A 15,036-nucleotide genomic window follows, 5' to 3' on the forward strand; every position below is an offset into this window, starting at 1 on the left:
CAAAATTGTGTGTTTTACTAAAATTATATTTTGTTGTAGCAAACATGACTTGTACAGATTTTCTTTTTAGATTTACTTCTTTGGACTTGGTTTTAAAATTTTTCACTTTTGGGCCTATAAATCAGGCCCCCTTACTTATATAAAATCCATAATTAATGTCAAAATTGGTCCACTAACTTTCAATTATATTTTCATGTTCATTCACACACATAATCATCCACTCAATCATACTTTTGCTAATAAATTTAAATAATAACTTCTAATTACATTAAAAACACCAATAACTTTAGTAAAATATTGGAAGTCATTAGTTTACCACGCAAAACACGATCACAATCATCTGTATTCTCAAAATAAAAGACATAGATATTGTTCTCATGATGGACAATATCTAATTCGTCAAATAACCCCAGCCTTTTTACATCATATTCATAACTATAAATCAATTAAGCTCTTTATCTACAATAATCTTGTCATTCAAAGGGCCACCTCCAAAAACACTACCATCAATACCACTATTCTTCAATTACACCATTAGCATTCCTCCCGAAGCCTTCTCCATGCTTGCATCGTCTTTCATCGTCAAGAAATAAGAAGACAACAAGAACTGAGATGAACCACCACACCAAACCCTGAGACACTTCCTATTCTCAAAGATGCGAATCAAGGCCCCACTCTTTCTTCTAACCTCTGCCACATGGGTAGTAAAGGGATCATTATTGATTATGGCTGCACAATAGTTATGAACCATTGATGAAGAAATTGTCGTAACTTCCTCCCACAAAATAGAAAGAGAAAATGTGCTCCCATACTAGCTTAAACATAAGTTTTGAGTTCAAGTTTTGAGAATTAACAACACTGCCTCAAACAACTCTCACTTGACTAGTGTTTTTTTTTTAATTTGCTTCATCTCTAAGATGATGTTTTTTTTCTTTTAATGTTTCCATCATTGTTGGAGACTGAGGGTGTGGGTTATAAGAATATCAAATGAAAAATTCTTAGGTAGATTGAGTGTGTCATGTCATCTGTAATCTCTCCAATTAGAATGCTCCAAGTCATCTAAATAAAATCTTATGTAATATTATTTTAATTAATTTTATTCTTATAATAGAATGCATATTTAATTTCTTGCATTTTCTCTCTCTCTCTGCTATCATAAATGTTAGAATCAATTTATATTTAATGTTATCTAAATGTTATGTTTTTATTAGATAAATTACAAATGATATAGCACACTTGATCTACCTAAAAATTTCTCATATCCAATATTCCATTTTGAGGAACATCAGAATATGAAGGCATATGATTAATAAAATTGATTAGAGAGAATTTTGGATGAATTTAACTATCATTGTTTGTAATGGTGACAATGACCAATTAATGACCATCATTATTATCCGAAGCACTCATGAGAGTATGTACTACTCCTTCCATTTCAATTTATAAAGTATATTTTTTGGTAAAATTATGCTTACAAACTTAATTTTTCTATAAACTTTCAAAAATATACCCTTTATTAATAAGAGATTGAGAGGGAAAGAAGTATATTTAAGGAGTGAAATAATAAGGGGTAATATTGGGATAATTATCATTAATGAAGTATTATTTTTTCAAAACATTTTATATTTTTAGAACACCAAATTATTTCAAAAAAATTTCTTATAAAATGTGACGAAGGGAGCATTGATTAGTTCTTTAATTACTTCCTCTATCTCAAACTATAAGTTACTTTTAAAAAGATTTGACGTTTTAAAATATAAGGTTCTCGGACAAAAATAAGATTTCATTAATTATGCTTTTCTAATATTATTATTTCATTATATTCTCTTTCTTTTTAATATTCTTTTATAAATGAAATATTTAATGAAGGAAATTTTTAAATATTTATATTTTTGTTTGAAAAAATAAAGTTGTAAATTGTATTTAATAAAATTTATTAATATGTGTGTTTTTATCTAAAAATATTTTATAATTTGGATGAGGAGTAACATTTAACCGATGTAGGTGAATTTCTCATTGAATTAATAATTCCTCAACGTACGACAAGATGGTGGACATACCAGGACGCTAAATTTATTAAGTTAGTAAAGTTCTTTATTCACTATATCAAATCCGTGCAGAGCATGGATACTTTACTAGTTTAAGTATGAATGCAAACAAATTTTCATCTATCAAATTTATTTTAAATTTAAATTAAAGGACCAAATTATTTGCAGTTTTGGAAGGAGAGATCGAGAGTGGACATGACGGGTAATTATATTTTATAAAAATTATGTGAAATGTTAGCATTTCAAAATTATTAATTATTAATGATATATCTCCAAGTTATGAGGTGACAAATCACAGTCCGATTCTCCACACAGGTTTGCCTGATGCCAAGGTGCCTCATTCATCTATATTCAATCAAACCCCCAAAAAAAGGAAGAAAATGTCAAACTAGAAAATATATATCATCCCAAGCAAACTAAACTAATTATATTGTCATTATCTCTGGGGAGCACAAATAATCATAAGAACTTTATACACAACAATAAACGATGCGAAACATACATGTGCCTGCTAGTTCTATTATTGTCTCTGTAAACAAGAACCTTAATTTTCTGCTTATCACAGCAGATCTAAAAGAGGGAATATAAAAAAAGAGTAGGTTTGAAAAGTCAAAGCCGCTCAAAACCACCCCTCTACTAACAATAGATATTATCTGAACTACGCACGATCTAATGTCAATGCCTTCCTCAAGCTTCCCACGAGATCCTTTGCTGTCATGCTGTGCTCCTTGTCCATCTGCTAAAAAGACATGCACAGAATTAACATTAAAGGAACTTGAACGAAATTTAATGCGTCCGTGATTAAAGGTTAAGATCAAGACGTTTTAATTAATTATTATATTTACCTGAGCGATGATGGTTATACAAAGGGTGGTTTCTCCAAATGGTAGGATGCTGCTGCTATGAACAGTGAGACGAAGGTTTTCAAATTCTCTCAGTATTTTAGCCTCACACCCATTATGTTTCTCGCATTGGATTCTGATGAGTACATCTTTACCCAAAACTCTGGCTTCGATTTCAGCCAGTGACTTGTCGGGAATTTCATCGGACGGCGGCGACTTATCATCATCGTCCGCAAAGAGAATAGTTCTCCTCGTCAAGACTGCGGATTCCTTTCTATTCATAGCAACTTGTTCTTCCAGAATCTTCTCGCGTTCCTTCAGCTGTTTCACGTACTCTATAGCATCTCCCAACACCGACGCCTTGTCCATCTGCATCCAAATAAACAAACATTAGATCAAAATGTGTGTCATATTAATTAGCTGTGCCTAGTGTATGATTAATAAATTACCTTCTTGAGGCCAGGAATGATGGAGGAGAGAGTAATAAACTTCTGGTTGAGCTTTTCCCTTCGTCTTCGTTCGGCCATGACGTGATCTTGAGCTTGGAGTGGATTTCTCGTCTCTTTCTTGCCTTCTACGAAATCTATACCTTCATAGTATGCGCCTTGACAGCTTCTTAAAGACGCCAGATTCAGTACGTTTTCACTGAGGCTTTCGAGCTTCACATTGGGATCCAGATCGCATAACTGGTGCGTATTATTGGAGTGCTCAAAAGAAATGAGTCTGGGAGCAACAGACTTATTGATGACCTTGACCTTCTTGCTCGGACTTGGTCCTGGGGGGGCAATAATTGACTGAGGATTCTGTTTTCTCTGGGAGTTTGGACGCTCGTAAGGTGAATAGCTCTCGGGGACCAAGGATTGGAAATCAAGTCCATCAAAACAATCCATCGGGAACTCCTCACACAATGTCAGGTCCTCCATTCCCTGATGATAATTTATTAATGAATTAGTCTAATTAATTCATGTTTACATGCTGCTCTAGTTTAACTAACGAACTCACTCACTCCAGTGATTAACGTCCCTAAAACACAAAGACAGTTGGATGAGTTGGGGTGCTTACGAATTCAGGCAAGTACATGGTTGAGGATATTTCCGCCATCTGATTCTGAAGCTCGTCGTGGTCGACTTGGAATAGCGCCAAAACAGCGCCTTGAAATGTCAATTTTGAGAGTTGAAGAAAAAGCCGGTGACGTGGCAAGGTCTGAGCGGAAGACGATGATGGATGTTGTGAACTGAGGGGAGACAGAGATGAAGGAAAGGATTGGGAAATGATTAGTTATGTGTGTGTATATATATATATATTAGAGATGGTACGCGCTTCGTATACCGTATGTTACCCTCAAGTCCTCAACACAGGTGTGAAAATGGAGTAATTTGGTGGCTGTGTTTAGATGTGAATAATATGCTGTTGCAAGGCGAGGCGCTACACGATTCTGCTTCACTCGGCTAGTTTGGTCAAATAGTGGGTTCGATCTTCTTCTTCCTCCGCAGAATTTGATTGCCTTTTCCTTCCATGCATCATTTCTCAGAAGCTCCACGTTAGCAAATGACATACGTGCGTTACTCTATCATACCTGCCCCCACTAAAGTCGAACTTTTAGTTTCCAGAACCTTGATTTCCTTCCTTCTAGTCACCCCTCCCCGGTCTCATTTATAAATCTTATTTTAAAAAATTTATTTAATTTAATTTATAAGTAGTGGTATAACTTTTTAAATAATATTTAAAAAATATTTTTAAAATTAGCCTTTCCGAGAAAGAAAAAGTAATATAGCATTACTTTTTCAATTTATTACATAAAGGTATATTTAAAATTTTACATACTTTTATTCCTTACATTTTTTTTTGTATTGATATTAATAAAGTTGGTATAAATGATTTATAAAGAAGACCGAATGAGTATTAAATTTTATGAGTATTAGATTTTGTGCCTTGATTTTGGGTAAATTTTATTAGGACATGTTTAAGTCCTAGTGGATTTGAGTTGATATGAGATAGATAAATATGGTTGTAGCTATCACCATTTTATTAGGATTTATAGGACAGACAAAGGGTATCTATTTTAGTTCTATTTCTAAGCACCTCAGTAATTACTGTGTTCCATCTTTACCCTTATATTTGCCTTATTTTATTGGAAATGTTATCACATGCTAAAATATTTTTTGTTTAAAGTATGTGTGTTTGTGTATATATAATATAGATAAAGTTAAAATTTGTTGAATTTTAGACTAAGTTAATGAGATTTGATGTTTTTATTGATTCCAAATAAAATACTGAAAGTAAGTTATAAATATGATTGAGGGAGTACACGTATTACTCCATTGCATGCCCCACTTCCCAAGCCAAAACTTTTTCTTTTTTTCATATCATATTAATTAGATTTTAGAGTCAGTAATTCGGATTGGTTGGATTTCTTCAAATCAAATTTAAAATATTTAAAATATAAAAAAAGCCTATATAGCTAAGCTAAGTCTCGGGTTTTGTGCTTATTTGGGTGAACCCAAATACTGAAATTATTAAATATTATTTTTTCTCTATTTTAGCCAATTTTATTTTTTATCTTGGAAAAAGGTTTTTTTTAATCAACATAACATTACAATGCACCTTTTTTTTTATCCTTATTAAAGTGATCATGAGACCTGACATTAAAAGAATAAAAATAAAAATATATAAAGAAATATCTTTGGTTATTTTTCTTTAATATTTTTTAAAAATATTCAAAATAAATGGTTATTAGGACATTAAAACTTTATTTAAGAATGTGAAATGTACAAACTAGGAGTTTTGGAGAGGGTTTGTGAGAGTGGCAAGTGAACATTGAAGGGAAGATTAATTTCATTCCATTAATAATAATAAAAAATAATTTAGATTAACCCATTCAAATTGATTTGGTGTTGGCTTAGATTTCTTCAAATTCAATATTATATATCAATCGCAGACAAGAAACTTTAGGTTACGAGGAAGAAGATATATACCTGTCTAGCTGCATCCAGGAGATCAGGAGGGAAGGAGATTTCTTCTCTGTCTAAATCAGAGACGTGGCTGTTCTTTCCTCTGAGACGAGCACACAAGATCAAGAAGTTTGTGCTTCTCATGTTAACTCCATAGAAGAAACCTTCCTCTTCTCTGTCAATGCCAAATAATTTAACCTAACTGAATGAAAAAACACACACAGGAAAAGGCATTTTGATCAGAAGAGGAAGAAGTACCCATTAGGGAGCGATGCAGCAAACGAAATGATCATCTTGAGAGTGGTGGCTTCGTCGGAGGAAGAAGCGAGAGAGGCTTTCATGTCGGAAACTAAGTCATCGGCGACGAGCCAGAGGGTTTTGACAGGAGTGGCACATTCCCTTGCGAATTTACGTACGAGGTTTCATGTTTGCCTCCGTTGTCTCTCTTTCTTCTTCTTCCATCTCTTGATCAGACCAACTGCTGCGACCAGTGCCAAGGTTGTGCTCAATGAAGCTATCACCACCACCTCCTTCCTCATCCTTCTTTGTCTCTGTAATCATTCCATGATCAGATCACTGATCCTTTGTTTGGAGGTTGATTTGGTTAGTGCGTCCTAACTGTTATTCCTATTATGGAATTGAAATAACTGAAATCCGTTAATCCTGTGCATAGAGGAGCGAGCATCATGGGTTTGGCAACAAAAATCTTTATTTTTTTTTGAATTTTTTTTAAAAATAATAAAGATCCAAGTTTGAATCCAATGTTATTCGGCTGACTTATCTCTAGAGCTGCAATTGGAGTTGGTCCGGCCTACAATAGCCCAAGTCTGGCTTCGTTGACAGCTTCCAGCTGGGTCCAAAAGCGGACATAATTTTTTTAATTATGCTAACACAACTATTTAAAGAATTTTATCATTTTTATGTATTAATTCCATTTCAACCCTATTATTTTATAATATTAACAATTTCAACCAAGTACTTGTAATTGTCAACAATTTCAACAAAATTGAAAAGAGAGAGAGAGAAATATAGGGGCTAAAAAGGTTAGCCTGCTTTCGAAGGGCTTATAAAAATTGAGCCTAAAGACTCCTTCATGTCAAAATCTTTCATTTTATAAACTTGTTCCTTAAAAAATATAAAGCTTAAATGAGTTGTCCGAAAAGAACACCCCTTATTGGCCAATGACCACTATGTCCAATCTGTAAACTGCACGAAATTTTAGATTAGTAATTATTGTCAGTTACTAGAAAAAAGGTTTATAGATTATTGTAAATTATGCAAGGCTTATCCTTTTTTTATTTTTTTTTAATTGAATGTTCGAAGGTTTCTTAAAAGAAATGATTTGCCACGAAACATATAGAGAAGTCCTAAAATTGCCCAAAACAAATACCATCAAGAGGCCCAACATAAATTGAAGTCAAAACCCGTCAAAAGTTCGGCCTTCGAACATGGTTTCACCCAAAAACATGCTCAAAGTCGTAAAGCACAACATTTTGGGCCCCAAAGAAGAGCAATCAGCATAAAAAGCTCCTAGACTAAACTTCAATGCATTTTGAAATATTTTTGCAGGCTTAAAAGGTCTCAAAAATAAATATACTTTTTCATAAAGAAGTATATTTGGCCACGGAATAGATATGATAAACAGACATTATGTTTCATGCAATGGACATTATTATATTTTTTACAAAATTGTATTGTACATACACCTAAAAAATGTACATTATTATTCAACTTAATCTGTTAAATTCATGTTTAACAAATGGTCGTTGTGTTGTTCACACATAGGCTTTGTTATGTTCTTTGCAAACATTGTATTGTACATATATTTGAAAAATTTCTACATTTGGGACAAATGCATCTTTTCTCAAAAAAAAAAAAAAATTGCATTTGGGGTCTTTGGACTTATAAAAACAAGTCAGAATATATTTGGCTTTAGGTAAATTTTTTTCTATCGTAAAAGCCTAAGATGTGATTATAAGAAAAACAAGTTTATGGAAGATTTAGGTCATAATGTCACAAGTTACAACCCTACCATTAATTTAAGAAGGAAAATGGCAATTGACAAGTAAAGATCTCATAAGAAGATTAATGCTAAATTAAGAATTTTTTTAAATTTTAGCACTGAAATATAAGAAAAAGATTGTTGAATTTGGAAACCTTAGCCATGAAAAGATCACAACTTGACATTAATATTCTTATAAGGTCTTATTTTATTATTCTCCCTCTAAGAAATCCTCCTCCTTATTATATATAATATTTGATTGATTGTGAAATGTTGAAAACCCACATGCATGGAGCGCACCAATTGCCAAAGTTAAACTCCCAATAACGTGCCGAAAGGGACGTGGGCCATCCCAGAAACTTGAATGAGTTTGAAGCCACTTTTCATGCATATTATAATGTGCTTAAAAATCCTAGTGTTTCAAGCTAAGATCATTCTGATTATAAATTGACAAAACTTCCAATTAAGACTTCACATGGTAAAGTTAAGATTAAATGATGTCAATTAAATAGTCATTTCTTCAGAACAATATACACTACAAAAAATTAAATATGACTTTTGACGATAACTATTAGCGGCGACTAAAAAAGTCGCCGCCAAAAGTGAACATGTCGCCACCAAAAATATTTTTATAAAAAATAATTTAAAAATTAAAAAATAATTAAATAAAATTATTTAAAATATATTTATGAAATTAAATTTCTTATTTTATGTATAGAATTAGAAATAAATTATATATAGGAACGTGAAATAAAAAAAATAATAGTTAAAGTGTGCTAAGTTTAATTATCAAATTTTTTTAATTTTATATTATTCATAATCATTTTTTAGACATATATAGCTCATATTTTTTTTAATAATTATGTTATTAAGCTAGTATTTTAATATGATAAATTTAAATCTTAATGGGTTATTAGTTCAATTATAATTAGGTTAAGTTATATATAAATTATTACTTACAATCAAATACATAAATGGCAAATATCGTGAGATGCTAATGATATTATAAACTACTTAACATATTGCACACTTTATGCTTAGCTTGATATATATATTGTATTTACTTCTTCTACTGAGCTCTAATAACTTTTGGACAAAGATTTCATGTAATTCCTCCTAATATATTTAGGTTTTCATTGCTATAATAACATTTTATAACTAATTATTACTAAGAATAATATGAATAACTACTCAAATCCACCTTTCTATAAGATTAAAGATGATTAGATGTTAACTAGATTGATCACACAGAGATTCTTGTAATTATCATATATTGCAAAAGTTATTAGCATTCATTTTCAAAATTATTCAAAATGACTATTAACAAAATTTATGTGGTTAAAATTAATTTTTTATTAAAATAATTTTTTAAGATATTGAAAAATTATCTATAAAATATATTTTTATTAAAAGAGGGGGAAATATTTAGCTATTTTGAGAGAGGATAAAAATTTAATCATTTAGTTTATCAATTTTTTAGAAAAATATGGAGAAGAAAAAAGTAAAAGAAATTTAACATAAAATAATATAATACATATTTATAAATAAATTATATACTTAATAATTTTCATTTAAAAAATAAAAATATAATTTAAAAATTTATTACAATGTATATAAGAGTATTATTTTAATATTTAAAAATTGTTTATTTTAAGTTCATTTTCCTAAAAAAATAATATTTATTAGTAAAAAATAATATTTTATTAAAATTATAATTTAAATATTCATATAAATCATTTTTTCATATTAATAATTGAAAATAAAATATAATATATGGATATCTTTTTAATCATATATTATTTAATATATGTGTATGCAGTTACATAATATATATTTAATTTCGTATATAATAACTGTAGGTACATTTCAATTCAACTGGCAAAGAAGGGAGGCTTAAGGCTTGGAGGAGGGAGAGGTCAAGGGCTCAAATCTTGACTTTAAATCATATTTCACAACAAATATGTGACGTGGCGCATGGTAGTGACGTGGCACGTGAGGTTGTTTAAGAAGGCACACACGTGACAGATGATGTGGCATGAGCTGGTGGCGTGGCACATGAGGTAGCTTAACAAGGCATACACGTGGCAGGTGACGTGGCGTGAGATGGTGACGTGGCACATAAGGTGGCTTGAGGAAGTGCACATGTATCATGTGACATGGCATGAGATGGCTAGGTGATGTGGCATTATCTGTTGGACACATGGACTGTGACGTGGCACAAGATGGCAAGTGACGTGGCATAATCTATTGCATATATGGTAGGTGACGTGGCATCACTTAATGCACACATGGCAGAGTGATGTGGCATAAAATAAATTATTATTTCTTAAAAAAAAGTTTTAGCAGCGACAATTTATCGCCGCTAAAAGTCTTTTTGGCGACGACATTTGTTGCCACTAAAAAGACTTTTAGCGGCGAAAAGTATACTTTTGGCGGCGACAATATTTGTTGCCACCAAAAACTATTAGCGACGGTTGTTATAGCGATGATTTTTAGCGGCGGAAAGTCGCCGCTAAAAACTTTTAGCGGCGGAAAGTCGCCGCTAAAAACTTTTAGCGGCGACTTTTGGACTTTTGGCGGTGATTTTTTGTTGCCACCAAAAGTCAATTTTTTTATAGTAATATAAACAACTTCTAGCTACCTTACCAGAGTTAAGAGGAGGTAATTAAATATTATTGATGTTGTATGAAAAAGGAAAGATTTTTTTAAGTTAACCCTATTAAATGTATTGCATATTATTTTTAAAATATTTTTCTATATATGTAACATTTCATTCTACGTAAACGTATGGAAAATTTTTAATAATAAAATTGTGCAAAAATAATTAACACTCCACATTTTATGAAAAATAACTTGCAGGAAGAACCATTAATTCTTCCTACAAGGTCACTTATATATAGGATTAGAAAGAATATATATACTGGCACATTCATTGCTATAACCGTTGAAACTAAATCTTATGTCATTACTCTTTTTTTTTTATCCTATTTATAATTATAAGTTATTTTAACATATTTCATTAGAATTAAGTAAAACTCTAAAGTTTGTTAACTCTATATCTAAATATTTAATAAATTTTCATTGCCTCTACTAAATACTTCCTCTTGTCCCTATTATAGGTCACACCTAATTACCTTGCGATAATTAAGGAGAGATGATTAAGTCATTATTTCTATTTGAAAATATAATAAACTTTTAATTTTACCCATACTTAAGTGATTTTTTTAAATTTTCATTATATTCTTTCTCATAGTTAATGAATTTAAATATGAGTAATATTAAAAAAATGTAATTAAGACTATATCAAGTGCCTTATATTAAGGATAAAAAAATTCTTCCAGAAGGCACTCTATAATAGAAACTGAATACATTTTTTAATAATTTATTTTCTCTCGCCAATGTTTAATATAAGGTGAAAAGAAAAATTTGTGATAAAAATAAAATTAGTATTGACTTATTGGTGTATGAATTCGATGATACCTTTGAAAAACGAAAAGCTGACAATATACATGCACACATTGCTAATTAAGACGTACGTATAAAGGCAAAATCATATAAGTCAACCTTATTGACTAATGCACTCGCTTTTGAGTTTTGATTGTTGTTATTCATTTCAAATTCAACCGAAAAGATACTGCTGCTTTATCTTTCTGTACCATCCCACCAAGATCAAGGACGACAACATCGCTAATCAAAGATGACCAAAAATACACACCGTACCAAAATTTGACCAATATAATGTGGGTGTGTAGAATTTTTTTTTTTTGACCAAGTGGGTATGTAGAAATTTTGATGGTATTGATTTTATATGTTGCTATATGTAGTGATCAAAATTCAAATGGGTGCTGAAGAAGAACATCGACGATAAAGATATATTAATTCTACTATTGTCTTTAATTAAGATTGTACATGTTATCACTGCCATTTTAGCAATTACTTGAGCTACTTTTGAAACTGTTGGAATTTGAATGATTCAATATATAAGTGAATACCTTATACTAACGATGCGCTTCTCAATTTGTTAAAAGAAAAAAATACCATTGATTCTTAAATGTATTAGCATTCGTATTACAATGACCACAAATGAACATGATGATAGTCAAATTTGTTTTGACAATGTCCAATTCTAGATAGTCATATAAAAAAAAAAATATTACAGTAGCCGCACAAATCAATTTTTATATATATACATATTGATATAACTATTGATTGAGTTAAATTCAATTATTATCTATGTCGAGTCCAATTAGGGGCAAGTTTTTCCAAAATGATTTTTTCATTCGAATCCAAGATCCTATAGTTAAGATAAGCAAATGCCCCTTCCACTAAAAACCAATGCTTTGAGACAGCCATGATCTTCTTTATTACAGAACCTATGGCTTGTCTCTGTCATCTGGGCATTTATTTTGTTCATATTTAAATCAAAGCCCCACTGGGGCCTCACCTTTTTTTTTTTGGGGGGGGGGGGGGGGGGGGCCTCAATGAGTCAAAGGATAAATGGCCGAAGAAACATACTTCACGTTCAGTTCAAATATTGACGTATCAAACTATGAAAATGGGACACTTGGAGGCTGTCATGATTTCGGTAAAAGAGTGATGCTAGAGTAATGGAGTGTGTTATATATATAGGTATGATGAAGTCCAAATCTTTTAATTAAAAGTGTCTTGTATATATATAGATGTATCAAACCAATTTAATTGGACTTAAATCATCTAAAGTTGAGGCTCATCATTGTTTGTGATGTTTTCTTCCTCTTTTTAAAATATTTTTGCTTATTTTATTAATTTTTTTATAAAAATATAAAATCTTCTCTTTTTAAAAAGACAAAGTTTATGAAATTTACGGATTCTCAACTTCAGACTATTCATTGGCATTTTAATTAATCATTGAAAGCATATATTTGATTGATTTAAAATACTTTTTGATTAATTTCAAAATTTCATAATATTCAATTTAACTATAGTAAAAGATGTAATATAATACTAAGACTAATATAGATAACTAAGAAGTTTGTTGCAACTTGGAATTGAAGAGATGTTACTGCTGAAAACTAAATATTAAAAATCATTTTGGGAGAGTCTTTCCTTAATTGAAACGCGATGTATCTCAAATTCAGATGAGTAGGATACCAAGTGAATATATTTAAAAAGAGAGAAAATTAAAAAGACTCTTGGAAATTAAAGTATATGCATTCAATTTGTGGAATAACAACAAAAGGAAAAAGACAAAGTTCGTGGGACGTACAAGAGCGGTTAAATGTTGCTATCCTTAAAAAGCAAGAAATCAATTGAACCAAAAAAAAAAAATTGAATAAATCAAAACGCACTCAACTTCAATTCATTTGTAGCTAGCACTAGTACATACATAGATATAATGAAGATTTGGAGAATGAATAAAGTTTGACGGGCACTATTTGTTGGAAGTTCTCGTGGTACGTAAGGCACACACAAATAAAGTGATGTACCCATATTTTCAAACTTGGCGTGCAAAACTTAGACACAATTAGGTGGTCGGAGAAAACGAAGAGTAAAAGGATCATACCAACCAACCATATATATGCAAATCTTGAGGTATTATTATTACGTATGAATTAATGACGAAAATAATGGCGTTACATATTCAAGGAAATTAAAAAAGAAGATCACCGACCATTATATATATGGAACGTTTGTGTCAAAGGGTCTGATCAAGTCTTCAACATAGCCTATGTGGATTATTTGAAAATGAAACAAGAGTGGGATGATATATACTATATAGTGTGAATGACCTGAATATAAACTGGGAGATCCATGATAGAGTCATAATCTTGAAATGCAAAAATTAGCTTTGAAACAGGAAAATGCAGAAACTTAGGAACAATATTTTTAATTTGTGTCAGTTTTTGGGTTGGTCTTGGTCCACGACTCCGCGTGCGTTCCCGTTCTCCCATTTTCTGGGCGCTCTTCGTGTACGAAATTATGACTCCATCGATTTTGACTGACTCTTATTTCCATTTTTTTGACCGTCACTTTTCTAACAACTCAGCCTTTTTGGGCAGAAAAAGAGTCAATTTTATTAATTATAAAAACAATTGCACACAATAATAGTTAAAGAAAGAAAACACTTAAAAAAAACTTATAAATACAATCTAACACATCAAAGCACACCAAAAAAGGAAAACACAATATCCACTTCAATAGAAAATAAAAACCAATCGAAGTACAACCAAATATCCAACTGGAAAAGAAAACAAAACACAATAAAAATTATCAACCAATGCCTTTCTTTACAAAAGAACCATCTTTGCTACCAATATTAATATTCAATGCTTTATTTAGTCTTGTCAAGAGGCAAAATCAGAGCCAAGGTAGATGGAGGTGACATCATCACCAAACCAGTCAATTTCTTCTTCCTTTTAGCATTATTTGCAAGAAAATATTTAGGGCTCGTTTGATATGATGAAAGAGTTTTTGATGGAATCGGAATCAAAATTGAAATTAAAATTGAAATTGGAATCAGAATAGAATTGAGTTATAAATGTATGTTTGGTATGAAGATGAAATTTAAATATAATATTAATAAATATATGTATTTAAAATAGATAAAGACCAAAATGCCCTTATAAAAAAAATAAAAAACCCAGCCATCATGATGGAGTGTGTATGTGGGGCACTTATGACAATTCCATGAAATTGTGGCAATTCCATTATGATGGAGATGGAATTGAATTCTGGGTATTTTGGCAGAATTGAAATCCATAAAGAATTAGATTCATGCATACCAAACCATTAAAAGCATGATTCCAATTTTAATTTCATTTCTCTTGGATCCAATTCTAATATACCAAACATGACCTTAGCTTTATTTCCATCCCTGCAAACAAGAGACGAACAACAATTTTTCATAAAAGGCCATAAATAGCAAGTATCATTGATAATGCCAGCACTTTTCTACTCACAAACATTTAAGGCAACCTAGGGTGGCTAATCTCTTTTTCAATTCATAGAGCATGTAATTATCCAAATAAATTTACTTAATAATAATTTGTTAATCTAGAGTATTAATAGGAATAATTATCTTTTAATTAATTAGACTCCTCTCTTGAATTAATATGCTATTTTTAACACAAATATCCAAGAGAAAAAAAGCACAAACTCACTCTAATATGATTATATGGATCTAATAGGTATATTCCTATCCTATTGATGAATTA

At 30.9% G+C, this 15,036-nt stretch overlaps 1 protein-coding gene across 2 annotated transcripts; it reads right to left on the reverse strand.

Annotated features, from left to right (window-relative positions):
• Nucleotides 1-2,429: 2,429 nt before the first annotated feature.
• LOC129311070 (transcription factor bHLH25-like) lies at nt 2,430-6,436 on the reverse strand. 2 transcript variants are annotated; one of them, XM_054953037.1, is made up of 5 exons: nt 6,100-6,436; nt 5,866-6,016; nt 3,340-3,816; nt 2,894-3,259; nt 2,430-2,784 (listed from the first exon to the last, which is right to left on the reverse strand). In XM_054953037.1, the coding sequence occupies exons 1-5, from the start codon at nt 6,180-6,182 to the stop codon at nt 2,707-2,709; spliced, it is 1,155 nt and encodes a 384-aa protein (XP_054809012.1). In that variant the 5' UTR covers nt 6,183-6,436; the 3' UTR covers nt 2,430-2,706. The 2 variants fall into 2 exon arrangements, with proteins under 2 accessions (XP_054809012.1, XP_054809011.1); XM_054953036.1 differs by having other exon boundaries at nt 2,430-2,787.
• Between the last annotated feature and the right edge of the window lie 8,600 nt (nt 6,437-15,036).

This window comes from Prosopis cineraria, unplaced genomic scaffold, assembly GCF_029017545.1.
Source record: "Prosopis cineraria cultivar Desert tree isolate PC_DT_omini unplaced genomic scaffold, ASM2901754v1 PC5, whole genome shotgun sequence".
NCBI lineage: Eukaryota > Viridiplantae > Streptophyta > Magnoliopsida > Fabales > Fabaceae > Prosopis > Prosopis cineraria.

Coding starts and splice junctions, on each gene's coding strand:
- LOC129311070 (XM_054953036.1), bottom strand. CDS start 6,182: ATGAAAGCCTCTCTCGCTTCTTCCTCCGACGAAGCCACCACTCTCAAG. Junction 3,260..3,339: donor TCATTCCTGGCCTCAAGAAG/GTAATTTATTAA, acceptor ATTTGGATGCAG/ATGGACAAGGCGTCGGTGTT. Junction 2,788..2,893: donor GTATAACCATCATCGCTCAG/GTAAATATAATA, acceptor ATGTCTTTTTAG/CAGATGGACAAGGAGCACAG.